At 45.4% G+C, this 22,135-nt stretch overlaps 2 protein-coding genes across 2 annotated transcripts in view; both read left to right on the top strand.

Moving 5' to 3' along the window:
- Positions 1 to 1,911: 1,911 nt before the first annotated feature.
- Positions 1,912 to 8,835, top strand: LOC112119919 (disintegrin and metalloproteinase domain-containing protein 20-like). The gene is made up of 4 exons (XM_024218809.2): positions 1,912 to 1,932; positions 3,389 to 3,400; positions 4,277 to 4,355; positions 6,461 to 8,835. The coding sequence occupies exons 1-4, from the start codon at positions 1,912 to 1,914 to the stop codon at positions 8,827 to 8,829; spliced, it is 2,481 nt and encodes an 826-aa protein (XP_024074577.2). The 3' UTR covers positions 8,830 to 8,835.
- Positions 8,836 to 14,459: 5,624 nt separating this feature from the next.
- SYNJ2BP (synaptojanin 2 binding protein) overlaps positions 14,460 to 22,135 on the top strand; it is a 13,593-nt gene continuing 5,917 nt past the window's right edge. Inside the window, exons 1-2 of the mRNA XM_029911405.1 lie at positions 14,460 to 14,666; positions 21,431 to 21,567. Of these exons, the coding sequence (XP_029767265.1) occupies positions 14,603 to 14,666; positions 21,431 to 21,567 (201 nt within the window). The 5' untranslated portion in view covers positions 14,460 to 14,602. The remainder of the gene's footprint in view (positions 14,667 to 21,430; positions 21,568 to 22,135) is intronic.

The following is a 22,135-nucleotide window of genomic DNA, read 5'->3' as shown; positions in this document are numbered from 1 at the left end:
AGTTAAATCTGAGTGTCGTAACAGCTGCTTTTATCTGTATTTTCTTCTTCCTAGCCACACTTGGCTGCCATTCTGCTCCTTTACTTCTGGGTAAGAGTGAGATGTATGTAGCCACTTTGAAAGATATGACATGGGGGAGTCCTAATACTGTAATTGTATTTCCAGCCTTTTCATTTGCCCTGGAGTATTCCTTCGGTGACCCATCCAAGCTCACACCTGGAGGGAGTGGGCAGCCTAATTTAGAGTGCCAGCATCTAAGATCCTGCAGGGCCAATTAATGATTTTTAATGTACAAGCCTGGTAATACCGGGAGTTAGATTACATGCCCTTTTTGTGAAAACGGTCCCTTTTTAAGAACGTTCACGGTCTGACAAAAGTGTACTTTATATTAAAGCAGAAGAGAGCTTCCATTTCCACCAGTGAGAGCTTTCATTTCTTAGCCAGTGACTTCCAGTAATCCAGAAACCAGGTTTACTTGTCAAGATTCTAATGAAATCTTTTCAAACTCTGTTAGTCTCGTTCAAGTTATCCCCCCAAAATTATTTTATCAACCAAATTGGCTTTTGATATGAACTTACTCAAGTGACATCAGATAGTGCAGTTAAACTTCAAGTAATGTACTTTCAAATAACTATGTGGCATTGTCTCTGTTCTTTTGTCTGTAATGATATTTTTAGTATGAGATTCTAAAGTTTCTCTCTATGGTATTTATAATGTACCTATCAGTGTGGTGTTTAAGTACCAAAATGTGAGATTCTTGAGCCTGCATTCAATATTTCTAATGCCACAAAGTGTTGGAGAAATGAGCAAGTAGCTCCAGAATTTGTGTTGTGAGTCACCATGTGTGTGTGCATGAAAGATGAGAGAGCTATATAGTGGATCTATGATCCCTGTTTGTGTCCACTGTGCTCTTAGATAATGACAATTCAGATTTAAGATTAGCTTTCCAAATCTTTCTTGGCACAATAGTTATTTTGGTGGCTAAGCAATATGAAACTGAAGGCTAGTGTATTTAACTAAGCATCAGTGTGTCTTACTGAATATATCATATAATGGGGAAAATCCTCTTTACAGACACTATTGTGATAAGGCTAATGGATTCTGAGATGCAGCTGAAATAAAAATGGATGTAATATTATTCACAAATTAATGGGGGCTGCATATTTTTCTTTTCCCCAACACTTCTAGGAATCCTAGGAGCTGCTATTTCCTCTTTATCACCCTCACAAACAACACATCTTAGCAACCTTCCCTGCCAGGCAAGGAAACTTAGGAGCCCACTGCCTCCACAGCCTGTTAGCTGTCCAAGTAGGTTGCCTGAAACCAGGTGTAAGCTCCCTCTCTTTCTTCCCCCAAACAAACAGCCCCAGGAAGAGTAACATTTGTGTGTCTGCTTCTCACATTGATCACTACTGGAAAGCCAGATCTACAAAAACAGTTGTTAACTCTATTTCCAGGCACACAGATTCCCCATTAAATGAAACAGATGAAGGTTAATATGCAAAAGCATGGTTTCCAGCATTTGAAGGGAAAACAGAAGAGGTTTACCTCCTGCCCCCCAAAACTGAAATACAGGTGGATGGATAGTTTTGGGAGGACAGAATGAAAATATAATCAGTTTTGGTATTAAAATAAAAAAGTGAGCCTTCCCTAAATAGACAGTTGGTGTCTGAACAAGATCTTTGATGTGATATTGACTCATTGTTCTTCATATATATATAGATTTATATTTCCTTAGGAGCGTATTCTACACACATGCTTTCCTTCCAACCCCCCACATAAGAAGAGCTTTTCCTGATATGGTATGACATGAAGATAGGGTAAGGGTAAAATTATTTTGCTGCCTATGGAAGCATTTATAAATAGACTTCACAGTAAAACTGCTGCTCCATTCCATCTACTGAACTTATCATGATGTGGCTGACACACAGGGCCGGTGCTACCATTAAGGCAAACTAGGCGGTTGCCTAGGGCGCCAAGATTTGGGGCCCCAAAAAACGGTGCCCCCAATTTTTTTATTTTTTTTTTACAGCGTTCCTGGGCTGGGCTGCCGGTGGTGCGCTGACACGTGCGGCTCAGACTCCCTCTCCCAGTGCAGCGGCCGCTCCACTTCTCCCACCTCCCAGGCTTGCGGCGCCAATCAGCTGTTTGGCGCCGCAAACCTGGGAGGGGAGGAGAATTAGAGCAGGGGCGGCGTGCTCGGGGAGGAGGTGGAGCAGAGGTGAGCTGGGGTGGGGAGCTGCCACACGGCTCCCCGGGCCAGAGGGGTGGGGAGCTGCTGGGGGGGGGGGGGGGGGGGGGGGGGGGGGGGGGGGGGGGGGGGGGGGCGCAAGGTGGAAGTTTTGCCTAGGGCCCTACTGACAGATGTGTCCTAAAGGGGAAATGTGTGTTGTTGTTGTTTTTAATTCTCTCTAACTTGAAGTCTTTAAATATAAGATTTGAGGATTTCAGTAACTCAGCCAGAGGTTAGAGGTCTATTTCAGGAGTGGATGGGTGAGGTTCTATGGCCTGCAATGTGTAGGAGGTCAGATTAGCTCCCTTCTAATCTTAAAGTCTATGAGTCTGTAATCGAAACACAATTATGTAATCTCTTTGATATGACCTTGATTTACTGTAAATGCTCAGCACAATAACATCATGAACTATTAGTCACCTACACATGCATCAATACCAAACATTTAATCAGCTATGAGTTCAACAGCTGAACTAATCTCTTGTGCTATATGTAGACTTGTATATCAAAGTGAGGCAGAAAGCAATCAGTAACATTTGCAGGTGATGCATCCCACCAATTTGGCAGAGGGCTTTAGCAGGGACTACTCCTGAGGGAATTTTGCATCACTGCGCATGCGCAGAATTCATGTACCCTGTGGATTTCTTTGCTTTCCCGCAGAAAAATGACTTCTGACGGGGAAGCAAAGGAAAAGGCACAAAAGCAGTCATGTGCCGATCCCCGGCAGCGCAGGCAGGTTTGTTTGGGCACCCGGAGCAGCTGATAGAGATGTAAAACATCGCTGGGGCTGGGTAGTTATGTATGAGAGAGAAAGAGATACATTCTGTTCCTCTCGCTTGCTATTGCAGCACACTTTGGATGGAGGGGAAGGTCTTTGGGGTGTTTCTGAGGAGGTAAGCATGGGGCAAGCTCTGTTCCCCTCAGAGCCTGCCTGCTTAGTGAATTGTTCCCATTGTCTTTGTGAATTCCCCCAGGAGTATAGAACAGGTATAAAAGTTTTAAGGCTCCTTTACATTGCCAGAGTGGCGTAAAGGACAGTATGGCCTTATAAATGCTTATAGTACTTTAGTGATTAGAACTGGTCTAAATTTTGGACTGAAAAAAATTCCTATGAAAAGGTGCTCCATGAACTGTTTGCTACTGACCTTTCTGGAGATGGTCAGTAGCCAATATAAATTGTGAGTTTGATTCCCCAGCCCTTACTTGCTCTTCAGTTGCCTATGATGTAACACTGAGCATATGGCTGAATATATTTGTTGACTAATAACTAGAAATAAAGGGTCAAACCTAGCTACATTACTATTAGTCAAGAAGGTTTGGGGATTTCCTCCAATGCTCCCCACTCCCATTCTCCATCCATTGTATTGTAGTTTTCAATTATTTCGGTAATTTATTTAACCAGAGTAATTATATTGCATTATTTTGACAAATAAAATATGCAGAATAGTGCAGAATTTTAAAATATTTTGTGCAGAATTTTTAATTTTTTGGTGCAGAATTGCCCCAGGAGTAAGGGACTCTTTGATAACCTAATGCGAGGCTTCACCTAGCAGAAAGATTAATTTAAAAAAAGTCCTAGAGATATAGCCCTTATATGATAGCACTTTGCTATTACAGTTGCTGTGACCTGAGTTATATTTACTCCAGAATACATAATCTGATCTAATTCTCAATTCTGATGTACAAAAGGGGTAGTGATGGAACAGCAATTAAGGTGCTGGAACCTCAGTAGAAGTGGGGAGGGCCCGTCCCCTGCTCCTCCTCTCCCTCTGAGGCCTTGGCCAAGCCAAAAGTCAGAGCCGGGCAGTGGTAGGAGCCTCCCCCAGGGAACCCGGGCCACTGTGGGGAGTCCCGGATCCTCCACCTGCACTACGGGGGTGCCAGAGTCCCCAAAAGCAGCCCACAGCCCATATCACTCCACCCCCCCCCATTGGGGTGAGGATGAGGGCTAAGACCCACCTTTCTAATTGCTGGTAACTGAACCTCCAGGGCTCCACCTCTTCCCCCACAAGGCCTCACCCCTGCTCCACCTCTTCCCTCCAGGCCCCGCCTCCTTCTCCGCCTCTTCCTCCCAAGGCCCTGTCTCCATCGCTGGGTCCTCTCCACCTACCCTATGGTGACTGTATGTTCCGTTTTGGCTGGGACAGTCCCTTTTTTAAACCCTGTCCCGGCCGTCCCAACTTTTTTGGCAAAAGTGGGCATTTGTCCTATTTTGCTCTTGACAACTAATCATCAGTTGGCAAGAGCAAACTGGACAAATGCATAGTTTTGCCAAAAAAGTGGGGTATGACCCCTAGCGAGGCATGGAGGAACATGCTGGGGCGGGGGGCGACAGGCAACGCCAGCCCTGCGCAGGAGGGAGGGCTTGTGAGAGTGCCTTGGGCTGGCACCGCACGTGGGTAGGCAGCAGGGGGGGGTCAGGCCAGCCCCGCGGGCGGGCAGGCAGGCAGCAGGAGGGCCTTGGGCCTGCCCCGCGGATGGTAGGGGGGCCTCGGGCTGGGCAGGAGGCAGAGGACTTCAGGTCGGCCCCTTATGCTGTCCCATTTTCCATTTGGGAAAATATGGTTACCCTACCCTACCCCTCTTTGCTCGCTGGATTGTCTCAAGGAGGCTGCCTGCAGGTATGAGGCAGCCCCAGCTGAGCAGGGGCTGGTGCTGGTTAATGATCTGGTGCCTCACCTCGCCCCATGATAACTGGACTTTTGGTTCGGGTGCCATTTAGGATTGCCAGGATTCCTGAGCCAATGAAATGTGAAATTCTATAGAAAAAAGGTCTTGAAAGGTAGATTTCTGAGGGTTCTCTCACCTTCAACAATGTTATGTGAAAATCCAAAAACTGCATATAAATCAGAGAGCAAAAGTGTGTGTGGTGGGGGTTCATAAGTAGCAACCACTACAGTTAGTCCAAAGGAGTAATAAGTCAGGTGTAGATATGGATACACGCATGGGCGGCGGGTATCATAGGCAAGGGTAGGCTGTGCCTTCCCAAACAGCCTAGCGTGGCCCTGCCCACACTCCGCCCCCCAGGTCAGGCCCCCTCCTGTGGTTCCCAGAGCACTCGCTGCTCTGCCTTGGCTGGCCCAGGCTTCCTGGGGCTGGCTGGCTGGCCTGCCTCCTGTAGGCAGACAGGGCAGCTGGTGCTGGGGCCGGGGCCATGCCGCCGGGAGTACTGCCGCCCAGAGCACCAGGGCCTGGAGCACTACCACCTGGTGCACCGGGGCTAGCCGCGCCGCCCGACCACCCGAAGCACCAGGCGTTGGGAGCGCTGCTGCCTGGCACATCGGGGCTGGCTGTGCCACCTGACTGCCCGGAGCACTGGGTGCCAGGAGTGCTGCCATTCGGAGCACCGGGGCTGGCCGCACTGCCCAGAGCATCGGGATTGGGGTCTCACCTCTGGCCACCTGGTGCTGGGCGCCGTGGTGGGGGTGCTCTGGGCTCCTGCAGGGGAGGGCAGAATGGGGGGCAGATGGGCACAAGGGGTGGGGCCGGGAGCTAGGTCACCGGCTGCCCATGGATACATGTATGAAGATTTTGGTGCATTGCTGAAGCATCCATATGTATATGGTGTAGCCATTGTGCCCAATTAATGCCTGGTTTAAAACAACTGACCATACTGGAGTTGCACTAGGGATTAATTTAGTTCACTAAGTTTAATAGGTGGTGGGGGTGCTGCTGCATCCCCTGGCTTGAAGTGGTTTCCATTATATGAAGGGTTCACAGATTGGTTCAATGGCTCTCCGCACCCCCACTAAACAAACTGTTCTAGCCCCCCTGCTAGGTTTGTCAGTATCATCTTTTTTCTTTAGCCTGGGGGTGTCCTGTGCTGTCAAGAGCATCCTCAAGCCCAGGCCTGAGCTGGTGTGCAGGGCGAGCCCGCCTGTGTTTGCTGGAATTGGCGGTTGTTATTTAAAGGCTATTTTTAGGGGCGGGGGGGGGGATATTTTTCAAACGGCAAATTGATCCAGCCCCACCCGTGTGCGGGGTGCCCGCCCCCCGTTGGTGGGAGGCTGGCTGAGGGGGTGGGAGAGGCGCTTAGGGGCAGAGCCAAGGGGGGCGAAGCAGGCTTTCCGCCTGTTCCTAGCAGGGGCTATTGATGAAGGCGGGGCCAAACCCTAGACCGATGACAACTGGGTGGGGGCGGGGGGCGTGCCTGCCCCCGACACTGCCCCCCCCGCTTCAAACGACGCCCGCCTGGTTCTCAACGGTCACAAGGGGGCGCGCGCGCAGGGGCGTGGCCCAGCCCCACAGCCGCTTCCCTGGCGAGGCGGGGCCACGGCCGCGGTTTCAGCCCCGCGGCCCGAGCGAGGCGCAGCCCGCGGAGCGGTGCGATGGGGGCGGGCGGCCCCTGGCTGGTGCTGCTGGGCTTGGGGAGCCTGGTGGGTGGCGCAGCCGGCTCGACCCCGCCCGGCGGGCGCGGCACCGCCTCCTACGCCGTGATCGTGCCGCGGCAGCTGGCGCCGCGCGCCGGGCAGGACCCGCGGGAGGTCTCCTACCTGCTGGAGGTGGAGGGGCGGGGCCGCGTTGTGCACCTGAGGCAGAAACGGCTCTTCGTGCCCGAGCACTTCGCTCTCTTCACCTACCGGCCGGGCGGGGCCCTCCAGCGGGACCAGCCCTTCGTGCGCCGCGGCTGCTTCTACCAGGGCTACGTGCAGGGCAGCCCCGCCTCGCTGGCCGCCCTCAGCACCTGCTCGGGCGGGCTCCGCGGCATGCTGCGCACGGCGCAGGGCAGCTACGAAATCGAGCCCGTGCCGGACTCCGCCACCTTCCAGCACGTGCTGTACCGGGTGGAGGAGGGGGCCGCCGGCCTGCGGTGCGGCTTGACCGACCAGGAGCTGCAGCGCCAGGCCGCCTTGATCCCTGGCTTAGGGGGCCTGTTGGCCAGGCAAGCGCCTGAGGGCGTCTGGTGGACACATACTCGCTACGTGAAAGTCGTCTTCGTGGTGGAGAATGAACGATTCGTCCGGTCAGGGAGAAACGAAACCACAGTCCTGCAGCAAATGCTAGACATAGTCAATATAGGAGACTCGATGTACGATCCCCTGGGCGTGCGCTTGTTTCTTGTGGGGCTGGAGATCTGGACACAAAACAACCTTATCCCAATTAATAATAGCATAGGTGTGATGCTTGGCACTTTTAACAACTGGAGGAGAGATAAACTGTATCAACGGCTGCCCCATGATGCAGGTCACTTAATCACATATCAAGATTTTGGAATTACCCTTGGATTAGCATATGTAGGAACAGTGTGTTCTCATCATTGGGCATCAGCTGTTCTTTCTTTCAGGGCTGAGGGGTTGTACTCATTTTCCATTGTTTTTACTCATGAATTGGGCCATAACCTCGGCATGAACCATGATAATGGTGATTGTAAATGTAAACGCAGTAAGTGCATCATGGCTGCGTACCACAGCATCACTGATCTGTTCAGTAACTGCAGCTATATCTACTATTTCAATTTAATGACTACTGGTGCAGAGTGTCTGCTTGATCCTCCAGCACCGGAGAAAGTTTATACACTCAAGTACTGTGGCAACAAGGTGGTGGAAAGTGGAGAGCAGTGTGACTGTGGCTCAAAATTTAATTGTGAAAAGGATCCTTGTTGCCAACCCAATTGTACATTGAGTGCAGGTGCAGCTTGTGCTTTTGGAGAATGCTGTGAAGACTGTCAGATACTTCCAGCAGGAAGACTATGTAGAAAAAGTACTGATGAGTGTGACCTTCCTGAATATTGCAATGGGACTTCAGAGTGGTGCCAGAAGGATGTATATGTGCAAGATGGAGCCCTATGCCAGAACGATGCCTACTGCTATCGTGGAAACTGCTCTAGCCATGATCGACAGTGCAAAATGATTTTTGGTAAACAAGCAAAGGTTGCTCCATTAGTTTGTTTCAGAAAATTGAATACTCAAGGTGACCGGTTTGGCAATTGTGGTCTTAATAGCAATACTAAATATAAGAAATGTCAAGCAGAAAATACCTTATGTGGTAGGGTCCAATGTGAAAACATGAACAGAATACCATCTTTGGAGAACCATAGTACCATACTTCAAACTCCAGTTGATAATAACTGGTGCTGGGGTACAGACTATCATCATGGGATGGATATAGCAGATATTGGAGCAGTGAGAGATGGCACATCTTGTGGTCCTGACAAGATTTGTGTTAAGATGAGTTGTGTCAATGTGTCACTCCTGAATTATGACTGTAATATAACAAAGTGCCATAATAGAGGAATATGCAACAGTCATAAAAACTGTCATTGTAATTATGGCTGGGCGCCTCCAGACTGTCAACATAAAGGATATGGAGGGAGCATTGACAGTGGACCACCTCCACCTGTGAAGGCCCCCTGGGGAGGTGCTATTGGAATACCAATATTCCTTGCTGCTGCTGCTGTTCTTGGGATTGGGCTTTGTGTATATTTTAAAACTGCACTAATGGGATGGCTTAGAACATCAGTGGCCAGATTCCACCCAACACAGCAAGCAGATGCTTCCAGTGATGGAAAGGGAGTCCCCGGTCGCTCACGTGAGACAACTGCTACTGTGTCAAAACCTGTCGTAGAGTCCATGGATAAAGCATGGGATTTTCTGTAACAGTAAATAATGTATAAACAATATATTTACCTCTTTTATGAATAAACTCAGTCTTAAGCATTGATATAGCCTTTTAAAATTGTGTCTTGAAGGACTTGGTCTCTGCCTAAACTCAGGGAGTTAGGAAAATATTAGGAGTATCTATATAGCCCCTTTCATCTCAATGCTCTACAAACAAACTCTCTCAATGCCTTGTGAGGTAGGAAAGTATCCCCATTTTACTGATAGGTAAACAGATCCAGCGTGGTAAAGTAATTTGTGCAAAGTTACTCTTTGAGGAGGAAATGTTTTGAACACTTCCACATGCAACAAAAGATAAAAGAAAAAAAATGTTCTTGTCATTTTACATTCATTCACTGAAGTGACTCGCTCAGACTTGGGTGGGAAGCAGGCCTTCCAGTCAGATGCAGGTGTTTATGGAGAGGAGAAGGGACCATAAATCCTAACCAGGGGCAGATGTGCAGAAGGAGAAAGACCATGACTAACCAAGAGCAGTTTCTTTTAAAGGTTGGGTTGCCAGCACTCTCTCACTTCATGGGATTGGATAGACCTAACTTCCATGTTCACAGCTGATAAACTTCTGAATGTTTGGAAACCGATCAGCAGCTTAGTTGATATCAAGCTTGACATTTCACAAAAATATCCTTTTTTGGAAACATTCCAATACCTTTTGTGTGTGGCTGGGTCAGAAGCACTAGGTGCCTTATTTTCAATGGGAGTAACTTAATGAGCATGCAAAAGTATAAATGAGAGCAGAATTTGGCTCAAAGTCCTTGCCCCATAGGGTCTTATAATAGTGGGGCCTGATTCCATAAACTCGCCACACATGGAACTCTCGCTGGATTTAACAGAGTTCTGTCTACCTAAGTATCTACAGGGGCCCCTTCACTACATTATCAGCCTCCCACCCCTAAATAATACATTTATCCTCAACACTGTGATGGGGTAATGGAAGTATTGTAATCTGCATTTTACAAAGAGTTAAACTGAGGCATTGGGGGGTGCCATGATGTGCCCCATTTATACAAGCAGTCTGTAGTACCACCAGGAATAGCATCCCAGGGGTCCTATTTTATTTGTTATTGTATTCTTTATATGACAGTAGTGCCTAGAACCTCCACCCAGATCAGGGCCCCATTTTGAAAAAAGTCCCTTACACAGAGAGCTAACAATATATGTTGAAGACCAGATACACCAAGTGGTTATAACAAATGGTGTGGGGGGGGGGGAACAGTAATACAAATTCTTTTTTGGCAAAGACGAGCGTTGTGCCCAGTTTGTAGGAATTGGAGGAGAGCTTTTTTCTTGTTTTGTTTTTTGGATAAATAAATGTAGCAGTATGCCAAGCTTGATATCTACCTAGCTGTTGTTGGCTAGCAGCATTCTACAAACATCATAGTAGAAACCCATACTCCTGAGACCCAGTTGTGTGCTTTAACCCCTAGACATTTCTGTACACTTGAGCTATCCTCTGAGTGAGCTAAATAGTGCCCTCAATTACACTATGCAATTCCATTGAGGTCAATATAGTTGTAGAGGTGTAGATGATGGCATAATTTAGCCCAGAGTACTTTGTTTAAAGCTAGACTTGAAATGTGAAGCAGACAGGACAAGTAGGTCTGCATTTCTGGTTTCCTTGGTTCCCTTCTCCTTACTCAATATTTAGTGCTTAGAGTCACAACCCATTAAGGTCTTTTGACTAACTTGAATGGATCAGGCCCACAGAGCACATTACTCCTATTCCCATCAGGGGGAATGCACCTGGGGTTTCATGGACTACAAAGGCTAAGACAGCAGTTATACATGTGAGCCCAACTAACCTATTTGATATTTAATAAAAACAGTGCGCAGCAAGCTATGCCATCATTTTGTGGTTTGTGTTCTTGGTAATACCAGGGCTTCTGTTCCACCACAGTTACAAGTAGCTGGACATTTCTGGAGGCTCCTCCGAGGCATCACACTACCACTATGTTTTTTATGATATAAAGGTGTAAGCATAATTTCTGCCCAGGCTCAACACCAAATTCTGTAGTTTCACCTTCCTACTCTACTATAATTGAATCTAAGCTAACATTAAAAAAATGGCTGCCTAATATTAGGTCCCTTAAGTCAACTTTTAGGCACCTAACTAAAAGGCCTGTTTTTTAAAAGTGCAGAATACCAAGTGTCATAAGAGCCAATGGAAGCTATGGAGTACTAGGCACTTTTGAAAATCAGGCCACTTGTTTAGGTACTTTAATGTGCACATACGGGTGTGCATTTAGGCAGCCTTTTTGGAAATTTTTGGTCCTACTCTACATTTTACTTGCTTAGGGTTGGCACTCTGTTGTCATGAAAAGCCCAAATACAATCCCCTTTTGGTCTTGTGAACACTAAAATAATTCCAACCAATATCAGGGCCTGTCATAGTAAGTACTGCACATACATATAGGAAAAGACAGTCCCTGCTGTAAAGAGCTTATCAGCTGAATAAGCAAGGCAGACAAGAGGTGGGAGAAAGGAATTATTACCATCATCCCCATTTTGCAGATGGGGAACTAAGGCACAGAGAGATTAAGTGACAGAGCTGGGAATTGAACCTAGGCTGAACCACAAGATCATCCTGCCTCTCAATATGAATTTGTTGCATGTTAAAGGATTCAGAGGATTTGCTCATACAGTTTATTTCCCTGTTTTTTATAGTCTTTTCTCTCTTGAGAGGCCTAAAATATGCACATCAGCTGGCCAAGGTGATCCTAACAGCAGACATTTGAACATGGAGAATTTTTTAATGCAACTTTTTTATTGAACCTGAGATAATTTAAAGTATGAATTAATTTGGTTTTCATGAACTTGTTGCAGGGAAGTTGCAAATGTAGGTGTAGTCAGGAAAAACTCTGTCTTGCTGTGACAGGGAAGTGGATCTAACTACCACATAGAAGTTGGGAATGGGAAATTGATGACTGATTGGATCTTCTGAAGCAAGCACTCTCCAGGGCAACCTTTGAAAGGAATACAATGAGAGCTGACTCATCCAGTACATCAGACCATTTCCTCTTCTGGGCTCCCTGAGTCAATGGAGTTTCCAACTGATTATATCAACTTGGGAGAGGAAAACAGGCTCTAGGTGCTGCTACTCTGCCTAAGAGCAATTTTACATCATCTTCCTTCTTTAGCATCTCTCCTTTGACCTGAATTAGCCAGGAACATTCATGCCTCAACATTCCATATGATAGCTTCCCAAACAAATCTGTCACAGCGCCTTCAGGCCTCAACATTACATCCATTAACTCCCCAGTATTGCTCTAATTAGAACCCTGCAGAAGGTACATAAAATATGAAACAGTAAAAATGTTATTTACATTTTCTTTTGCTCTTTTCCTTATTCTCCCTTCTCTTGAGCTGGCCAGGAGTGAGGGGGAAAAGAGAAGGTGCTGGTCTCTACATTATTTCTGCAATTTTGGACAGAAACCCCATAAGGCATTTGCCTAAAAAAGGGGGTTCTAAATGGTATACTCTAGTTTAAATGTTTAATTGTCATGAGTTTAGGATGGTTGCAATGCACACAGGTGATAAAACTATGAGTCAGTTATATAGATTGTCTCAAGTGCTGATAACACCTTCATAGAAGAAGATATACCTATCTCATAGAACTGGAAGGGACCTTGAAAGGTTATTTCATTGAGTCCAGTCCCCTACCTTCACTAGCAGGACCAAGTACTGTGCTTGAGAGGCTTTTTTTTTACCCCAGATCCCTAAATGGCCCCCTCAAGGATTGAGCTCACAAGCCTGGATTTAGCAGGTCAATGCTCAAACCACTGAGCTATTCCCCCCCTTGGCAGACCACATCATCACATATTCTCCAGGTGCCACATATTTTGTACAAGAAAAACTATTTGAGAAGCAATTTAGAGATTTTTATTTTTTTTCATTGTATCTTTTGATTGTATCTGATTTTTTATTCTGTCTCTCCACCTGTAAAGTCAGACTGCATTGAGTGGAGCACTTAACTGTAACACATTAAGGATGAATTTACTTAACTATATTAACATTTCCATGACCACCTTCTTTATGAGCTTCTCATTTGCATAATTACATACCTCTCTTGGGTCCACTCAAACTCCTACTGTCATTGTGTATGCATCTTACATAACATTCTAAAGGAACTCAAGGAGGACACTGGTTCTCTGTTTCTTGAGAAAGCCTCAGAATTAAAAGGACACCGAAGCCCACCAGTCACGCTATTAAGTTTAATTTAGAGACACAATAGGTGCACCTTAAACTGAGGAGGATGGTATTTAAGCTTTATCAAGTATTTCAAATTTTAGTAAAGAAAGCAATACTAAGAAGTGCTAAACCAATAAATAACCCACAGTAAATAAAGTTTAAGAACATGTTTAAAAATAAGTTTAACAACATGCTTTGCAAAGTCAGAATGTTTTTCTCAGTGACCTAGAGCTAATGGAAGCTCCATATATTTTTTTAAAAGCTCCATATTTTTGCACTCTATTCAATTTCCATTAATGTCAATGTAGGTTCATATCCTGTGGTATGATACTATCGGCTCACTGTTTCCTTGTGCTGTCCTGTCTGTCTTTCTGTCTCCATCATTTGTCTCTTCTTTTTGGGACGGGGACCATCTTTTTGCTCTGTATTTGTACAGTGCCTAGCACAATGGGGTCCTGGTCCATGACAGGGGCCCCTAGACACTGCAATAATACAAATCAATAATAATTAACAATAGTGATGATTGGCCCAGAATAACAGCCTAAGTAGAACAGAATTGAATAGAATGGTAAGATTCACAGGACTTGGGGCCAGTGCTGCAGTGAGCTCTGATTTGGGCCTTAAGTGAAAGATGGGCTAGGCCCTTTACCCTAACTGGTTGTAAGAGCTGGAGAAAAGCAAACTGAGGTCCAGACTCTGGGGCAGGGATCCACTCATATGTATTCATTTTCAGGATTCAAACCTGACTTTGAAAAGCTTCTGGTTAAAATTAATTTCATTTGGAGCCCATCTGAAAATTGAGTTGTCAGTTTAGAACAGAACTTGGTGTTTTTGAGGTTCAAGTTCTGAGTGGCTTTGGTGCTACTGGAGTTCTGATCTGCATATTTGTTTATTTGTTTTTTAAATATTTCCCTGATCATCCCAGAATTTTTTAAAAACAAGTATCTTTAATGTTTTTTTTAAATATCACAGGCTTCAATTTAGACACATATTTTAAAAAAATTCCCCTGGGAAAACAATGGTTCAAATTAAGACACTGAAATGTTTGTAAAGCTTGGAAAAAGTCACAAAATCTAAACCCTTTAAAAAACTTGTTTAGCCCCTTCCTGTATAAAATTGCGGAATTGATTGATTTTTGAAAAATATACAGTAAATATATTTAAAATAATTAATGGGGTTAAAATGAACATGTATTAGATTTGCAGGATGGGGAAGATTTGGGATAATTTACCACTAAATCCAGAGGCAGATTCATTTGAAGGTAGTTTTGGTTCGGATCCCGGTATCCTGTTAGTTTACCCCATAAAACACATGGGGTGGGGGCGCTGTGGAAGGAAACCAGCAAGAATGAAAGTGAGCTGTATTCCAGAGAAGGACTACAAATCCCAGCGATCTTAGCAGGGTCTCCTCCCGCCCGTTCAGAGGCTGATGAAACTGAAAGTGCCGCAGCAGCGATTGCTGCTTCAGGCCCGGGAGATTATTTCACCTTCAACAACTGTGCGGAGAGGAGGGGAATCAGGTGGCGGTGGTAGGCAGACAAAGAGAGTGAGCTTTAAAACAGTGCGACATGAACGGAGGAGTGGACTGGGTCCTCTCGGAGGAAGTGATCGATCTCACCAGAGGACCGTCAGGTACAGAGTTAAAAATGGGGATGGGAGGTTGGTCTGCTGGATCTGGGTACTTGTGATCTGGCGTGAAGCCCGGCTCGGTGTAACTCACTTGGCTTCACAGCTGCCAGGAAAGGTCCGGTTTGAGGCCTGTGTAATCCTGGCACTAGGTTCTAGTAGCAAAGTCATTTGCAAATACCTTCAGTGTGGAAGAGAAATCTAGGCGGAAGGAATCTGTCTTGTTTGGCTTTAATAAAACCCACAAAACTTTGCTTTTCAAACGTACTTGCAGCTTCTCTGGGGGAGGGGCTAACGCTGCATTGCACTTTGATTCATATGCCTATAAAGGGGTTTGCTCATTGCTCAGTTATATTAGCCTTATACAGTGGAGTTGGCGTGTGCTGCAGCTGAAAAAAGTCTATAAATAAAATCTCCACAATGAAAAGGGGCTGGGGCAGGGGAAGAGCATGCAGCTGGATTTTCTTCCAAGGAAATGTAAGTATGGTTTTGCTTTTTAAAAAGAAGAACTATGGGGGACTTGAGGTTTAACCAGATACTGACTTTAAACTGTAATGGGGTTCTTTCCCCTCAAAGGGAGATCTAGGAGATAAAAACAAACAATAGAAAGCAAGTCTGAAAGGGAAGCCCTGGTGTTGAACAGGTGTGTGACTGTGTATTTGTGCTACTGATCAATTAATGACAGTGAGGGGGGAGAACAATCCTAGAGTTGTAAGATAATGCAGCCAGCAGTGAAGTAGTCCTACCTTGCTTGAAGAGATGAGAGAGATGTTGCTGCTTGTTAATTCTTGGCACTTTGGCCCTGGTTTTTAAAGGTATTTAAGTGTTACTGCGCTTAGTGTTGTGATTTAGGAGTCTAAATATCATTTCCAAAAGGGATTTAGGCACTGTCAATGAGATTCCTAAATGCCTAAGCCATTTGCAGATGGGATTTTTAGGCTTCTAAATCAGTTAGCACAAAACTGAGCGCAGCAGTGGTTAAATGCCTTTTAAAAATTGAGGCCTCTGGCTTTGTATAGACCAATGGTCTCCAAACTCTTTTGATCGCGCACCTCATCAGTAAAAATTTTTTGAGCACGCCCGGCCTGAACTGCCGAAGCAAAAAAAAAGCACTCCTCCTGCCGCGCACCTTCAAGGATCCTCTTGCGCACCCCCTGTGGTGCGCGCACCCCACTTCGGAGGCCACTGGTCTAGACAAAAGCCTGGTCTATGCTACACGGTGGAAGAGTCTTCCCTTAAATTTGGCTCCCGCTGGTGTAAGTGCCTCTCTATGCCTATTTAGTAACCCAACCTCCATGAGCGGCATAAAGTCATGGTCGATGTAGTTAGGTCAATGCCTACGTCACCTGTTATTGGCTTTCAGGAGCCATTTCACAATGCCCCACACTGACAATACAATCGATACAAGTGCTCCTAGTGAGGACATGCACTGTGGATGCAAGGAGCCAAATGTGCAGACATACAAACGATTTAATAATTGCGGTGGCTGCCTGCTGTATTAGGCTGACATGATTTTGTAGTGTAGACTTGGCCGAAGGGTGAAAACATCTTGACTTAACAAACATGATTTACAGTACTGCTTACCACCAAGTGTAGCCTCCTTTAAACACCTATAAAATTATGTTAGCTGGTTGTGCTGTAACCTAGGCTCCACCCAGTTGCACTTTCTCCCACTTCATGTCTCAACAATTTCCATCCCCTTGATCATAGTCCTCCACTAGAAACATCCCTGTAATTTCTTGTATCCTGATCCATGCCATGATGGCATCCTCCAGCTGAGGATAAAAACCAGGCCCCACTTTGAGGTACAATATTTCCACTCAAAACTGCCCACCAATCTCATTGTGGTAGCAGTACAAAATACCCTCAGACACGCTGACTGTTGGGCCCCTTGTACCTGTGGAGCTGGAGTGGGCCTGTGAGGATGCTAACTTGGATTGCCTTTTCTTTTTAAGCCTTTATTTAAAGAAATTTAATAGTATGGCTGAAGTGTCAATTGCAGACAAAAATTCACTCGACATACTGGTAGCGTAAAGCAGTGATCTCTAAACTTTTTTGATCGCGCACCCCTACCAGTAAAAAATTTTTGAGCAACCACCCCCTGCCACACTGGCTCTACCATTTTTGGGAAAGGGAGTGGGGTGGAGGATACTGAAAGGGTAGTTTTTTCCATTTCAGCCCTGGGTACTGTTGCTGGGTCAATCAAACTTTTTTTTCCCCTTCAGAATGAATTTTTTATTGCATAATCAAAACTGGAGTTAGCTATGGGCCTGACTCAAACTCCTTAATCCAAAGAGTCACAAACGTTGGAAGTTTTGACTCTGGAACTGGACTGCATGGTTCAGGGCTCATCTTTAATTAAAATAAGTATGAATGAAAATCTGCCAGACCTTCAGTCCGTACCAGTGCTGTGTATGGCAGGTGACCAGTTTTGGCTCCAGTCACCCTTTGCAGAGACTGCAACACCCACATCTCTGTTGCAGGTATCACTGTTTTTCTTAGGCCTGGGCTACACTAGGTGGGGGGTTCGAACTAAGATCTGCAACTTCAGCTACGCTATTCGGGTAACTGAAGTCAAAGTATCTTAGTTCGATTTACCTGGCCATCCTCACAGCGGCGAGTCGACCGCCGCGGCTCCCCCGTCGACTCCGCTTACTCCTCCTGCCGAGATGGAGTACAGGTGGCGATTCGGGGATCGATTTATCAGACATGATAAATTGATCCCTGATACATTGATGTACCCTAAGTGAATCTAGTTCCAGTGAAAGGTACTCTCTTGACAGCCTTGAAAGATGAAGTCTTCTAGTTATCCCTAGAACAGGTACCTCATAGGTAGCAGTAGTGAAAACTTCCCTCATCTTGTCATTCTGGTATGCTGTGATCCTAAACTGAAGTGATTTACTATAAAGGTGGTACTTCAGAATCTGCAGTCAACCCCTCACTGAGGGGATCTGAACATTTCAAAATCTTTTTTTTTCCCCCTCACCCCCCCCCCCTTGATTTCTCTTGGTGGTACCATCCTACACCCATAAGAACATTTCATTGTATAGAACTGAAGGGGAACAGAGTTTAAGAAGACATGAAGAAGTCAGTTCATGAACACTGCTATTTTCTGGATTTCCTTAAAGTAGAGGATATATATGTTTTGGGGTTTGATTTTTGTGTGTGTGTGTGTGTGTGTTTGTTTTAAATATGAGAGAGAGAGAGAAAGGGGAAGAGGAAATCTTAGTTTTTTCAATTCCTTACTGAAGGTAGGTATGACCTGAGTCTAGCAAGTTATTTCACATTGACTTATAGTAACAGCTTGTTGTCACTACTAACCTATCTAATATTTCTGTCCAGGACTTTGTACTCTGCTTGTAACATTAGTATCTAAGTACCTGACCTTGAATATGTGCAATCTGAAGGTGAAAGACCACATATCCCTTGAATTATCCAGTTCAATTCAGGTGTGTGAGGCTGGTGTACAGTTGTTAGGGTACTCCTTATCCTGGTGCTGCTTCAGATGTCTTAGCACTGCTGCTTTGGTGTCAGCATCAGGGCATGATTCAACCTGCTGATCAAATTCTAACTTGCTAGATGTATGCCTTGGGGCTCATGCTGACTTGCAGTTATTCTTGTCATTAGAGAACACTCTGACCTGAATTTATTTGCTAGCACTTGGTGTCTTTGTGTTAGGGCCTCTGGCTCTTAGCTATGATTGTTGATACACTTCTTATAAGGGTTAGATATTTTATAGAGTTAAATGGCAAAATAATCTGTAGGGTCCAAGGTGTCTTCATTTCCTCATAATATCAAAGCACTTATCACATAGTTTATCATTCACTTCTTTGGCAAAGTTCGGGTGCCTGTACAGTTTAATCCTTTTTTAAATATGAATGTTGACTGTGCTTGCAAACTGTTAAGATGGGTATGGTCACATCTCTGGCAAAAGTTTGTTGAATAGGAAGAAGTATTTACAATGGCAGAACAGTATGTTTAAAAATATATTCTGATTATGCTGCTCAAAAATCACATTTTATGGAATGCCAAATTATTTTATAGATTCATCTTGCAATATTTTGCCATTTGATCTTTCTGCAGGCTAAGAAAGCTACCAATGTCGATTCTCTCTTCTTTGAAAAGGAAGAATTGTGAAACATGCACCTGTTCTGAATACAGTAGACTCTGCTTAATAGCAACCTGGATATTAACAACTTCCAGTTAATAGCAACATTTTGCTGGGAACCAATTCCCTTTCATTGAGTATAATGTTGATGGGATTCAGATACTGGCAACAGCATTCTGCTTATTATCAACTTTTTTGCGGGGGGAAGAAAGGCTCCATCTACAGGCAGGTTTGTGGGGCTGCAGGCAGAGAGGGGAGTGCAGAGACCACCTGGCTGCAGTCCCACAAATCTGCTTGCTGCTGATGCTCAGCTCATCCCAGCGCTTCCTTCTGGGAGAGCAGGTCTGCAAACTTCCCTGTGGATAGGGACCACACAGGAGATAAGGGCTGTGGGTGGGCAGGAGAGGGGAAGGGAAGCTGTGGGCAAAGGGAGGTAGCTGCAGCCCAGATGCTGGAACTGCATGGTACTTCTCTCTGTCACTGTGCTCTCTCAACTGCACCCTGCTGGGGGACTCCATAAGGAAGGAAGTGCTGGGATGTGCTGAGCTCCCTCATCCGGAGAGTACAGGGAGAAGTACCATGCAGCTCCGTGGGCCCCCAGTGCTCCCCGGAAAGCACTGACGTTCCGGCTGCATCTCTGTTCCCTGCTGCTGCTCTACTTGCAAGCAGGTTTGTGGGGCTGCAACCAGGGAAGGCACATCCCAGCACTTCCTTCCCTGGCTCCTGGCTCACAAACCTGTCTTCCACTTATTAGCAACTGCTGGTTAATAGCAACTTTTGGCTGGCAACCGAGGGGCTGCTAATAAGTGGAGTCCACTGTACCTGTTTCTGGTCACCAAAAATATCCCTCCTCCACATCTTCCAAACTGCATCCTCTGATAGAAATAATGAGTCTTCTACATTTTGCCTTGATTGCTGAAAACCTATGAAAATCTCACTTTTGTTATTGTTCATTAGTGTTTCTATCACTAGAATGGGATCCTCTGATGTTTCTGGTAAATCTTGACTTCCTCAAGTTTTCTCTGTTCCAGGATTACTATGCTTCATGGGAAATGCTTTCTGGGCTTGTTTGGTTTTTACCACACACTTTTTGTGGCATCTCATTCAAGTATCTTTTAACCCAGACGTTAGTGCATTAGTAACATCACTGCCTCACTTCTCCCAAGCCCTGCTAGCAATTCCATCCTCTCCACCATTTGTCTGAAGCTGACAGGAAAGGGAACAAAGAGGCTGGGGAATGTCAAGGCTGCCATTAGTGTTGCTGTATTTATCAGCCAGTAGGGGCACTCTCTGAACACTATGGCTCACCCCAGACCCTCTGATCTCCTATAACTGAGCTAAAAAGCCACTTCCAAGGCGGGACAAGTTAGCTTTTATTTGCCATTCTGTTCACAAGTCTTCTGTTTCATATTCCTCTACCCAGTGCATCGAAGGAGAGAGCATCAGCCTGGTTAAGTGTGTGCATCTGGGATTTGCTTTCAGACCATGCTTGGAGTAGTTTCTGAGTAACAGGATCATGTCAGAAGGAGACTATTTTCTCCCTTCCCTTCCTCAGATGTTTGGTCTGTCTGTCTGCTCCTGACTTCCCAAGTTTCATGCTGCTGGATCATCTCCCTCCTCATCATTTATTATTTACAGATATTTTGTTGCATTGTGGTATAGACTGTGCTCTAGCAGTCCATGGGGCTCCAGCCTTTGAGTTCAGTCTGTTCTTCTGGATTAGACTAAGCAACAAGTCTTAATCTTCCAATGCACTTTAATCCGTCGGCTGGTTACAGCCAGAGTTCTGTAATCAACTTTATTTTTAACAAACAAAAAAACCCCAAACTGCCTCAATCAGGCCATAACTTCCATTTCATTTTTTTGGTGTGATTTTTTTTTTTTTTTTTTATATATATATATATACACACACATACATACATACCCTAGTCCTTTTGAATTCATTTCCTGCCCTGTTTCAGATTCCAGGGCCAGCACAAAGTGCTTGCACAGTTGCTGCTGATGCTTACATAAAATGTGAAGTGGATAAGAAGTCTGTCAACTCATTATGTCCTTGGGTAAAACTCTGCACTCAAATACCCTAAGAACATAACATAAGAATGGCCATACTGGGTCAGACCAAAGGTCCATCCAGCCCAGTATCCTGTCTACCGACAGTGGCCAATGCCAGGGGCCCCAGAGGGAGTGAACCTAACAGGTAATGATCAAGTGATCTCTCTCCTGCCATCCATCTCCACCCTCTGACAAACAGAGGCTAGGGATGCCCTAGGGCCTGATCCAATGACTTGTAAACATTAAATCATGGTTAAATACAGGACTGGAAGTTGAGTGATCTGGGCTCGGAGACCCTGAGACAGTCAGGTAACCTCTTGGTGCCTCAGCTTCCCCATCTATAAAATGGGGATAATACTTCCTACCTCACAAAGGTGTTGGGAGGCTTGATTAATTATTGCTTGAAGCTAGACCTACAGAATGGTCCATTGTGAAATGTAGAGTCTTTTGGTTTCCTTGAAAGAAACAGTTATTGATGAGAAGGTGTTCTGGATAGTGAGGACTGGAGAAGGCACTGCTGCACTGGGGCCACTTCTTCCCCCTAACTACAAGGATGTATTGGACCTATTTTCTTATCTACTTGACATTCTCTGTCTCCTGTGTGTCTCAGGATTGGGCTTTAACATCGTTGGTGGGATGGATCAGCAGTACATTGCCAATGACAGTGGCATCTACGTCAGCCGGATCAAAGAAGATGGGGCTGCCGCCCTTGATGGCCGATTACAAGAGGGAGACAAAATTTTAGCGGTAAGTCACTCCCTGGAAGGCATGCGTTTGGGGGATCAGGGAGAGTTTTGGCCAGCAAGGAGATGAGATGGGACATTCTGTAGACCAGAGACCATCCTCATCCAGTTTTGCATTCTTGCTTTGCTGGAAACATTCCTTGGCCTCTGGGCTTGCACAGCTATGTGATGTGCGTCTAAAAGTTTTTATGGTACTAATAGCCTGATTTTCCTCTCATTCTGGTATTTCAGTACTGTAGCTCCACTGACTTTTCTGGAGTTGCTTGTGATTTATATCCGTGTGGGAGGAGAATCCATCTTTCAGTTGCTAGGTTTCTCTCCCCAGCATACTAGTCAGTGTGATCAGGATTATTATTAACCCTTTGCTCAGGAGGAGCTGGGTTTCCTATGAAAGGTTTCACTGTAACCCTGGCTGCTTTCCTTGCCAGTACCATGGTTAAGGTGGATTAGATGTGGTCTGAAGATTTTCTTCTGCTGTTGTCAGTTATACAAGGTGATAGCACTTTAATAAGCAAAGAACAACAAAGAAATCTGCTAAAATAGGATACATCATTTGTATGTTTAATGGATTT

The sequence above is a fragment of the Terrapene carolina genome, unplaced genomic scaffold (assembly GCF_002925995.2).
Source record: "Terrapene carolina triunguis isolate 2854851 unplaced genomic scaffold, T_m_triunguis-2.0 Scaffold96, whole genome shotgun sequence".
Lineage (NCBI taxonomy): Eukaryota > Metazoa > Chordata > Testudines > Emydidae > Terrapene > Terrapene triunguis.
This window is presented reverse-complemented; position numbering and strand designations above follow the sequence as displayed.

What these genes read in the sequence shown, in the direction of transcription:
- LOC112119919 (XM_024218809.2), top strand. Translation starts at nt 1,912, where the DNA reads ATGATGTGGCTGACACACAGG. An exon ending in CCACCTACCCTATGGTGACT is followed by an intron (nt 4,356 to 6,460) that starts GTATGTTCCGTT and finishes GCGCGCGCGCAG; the next exon opens with GGGCGTGGCCCAGCCCCACA.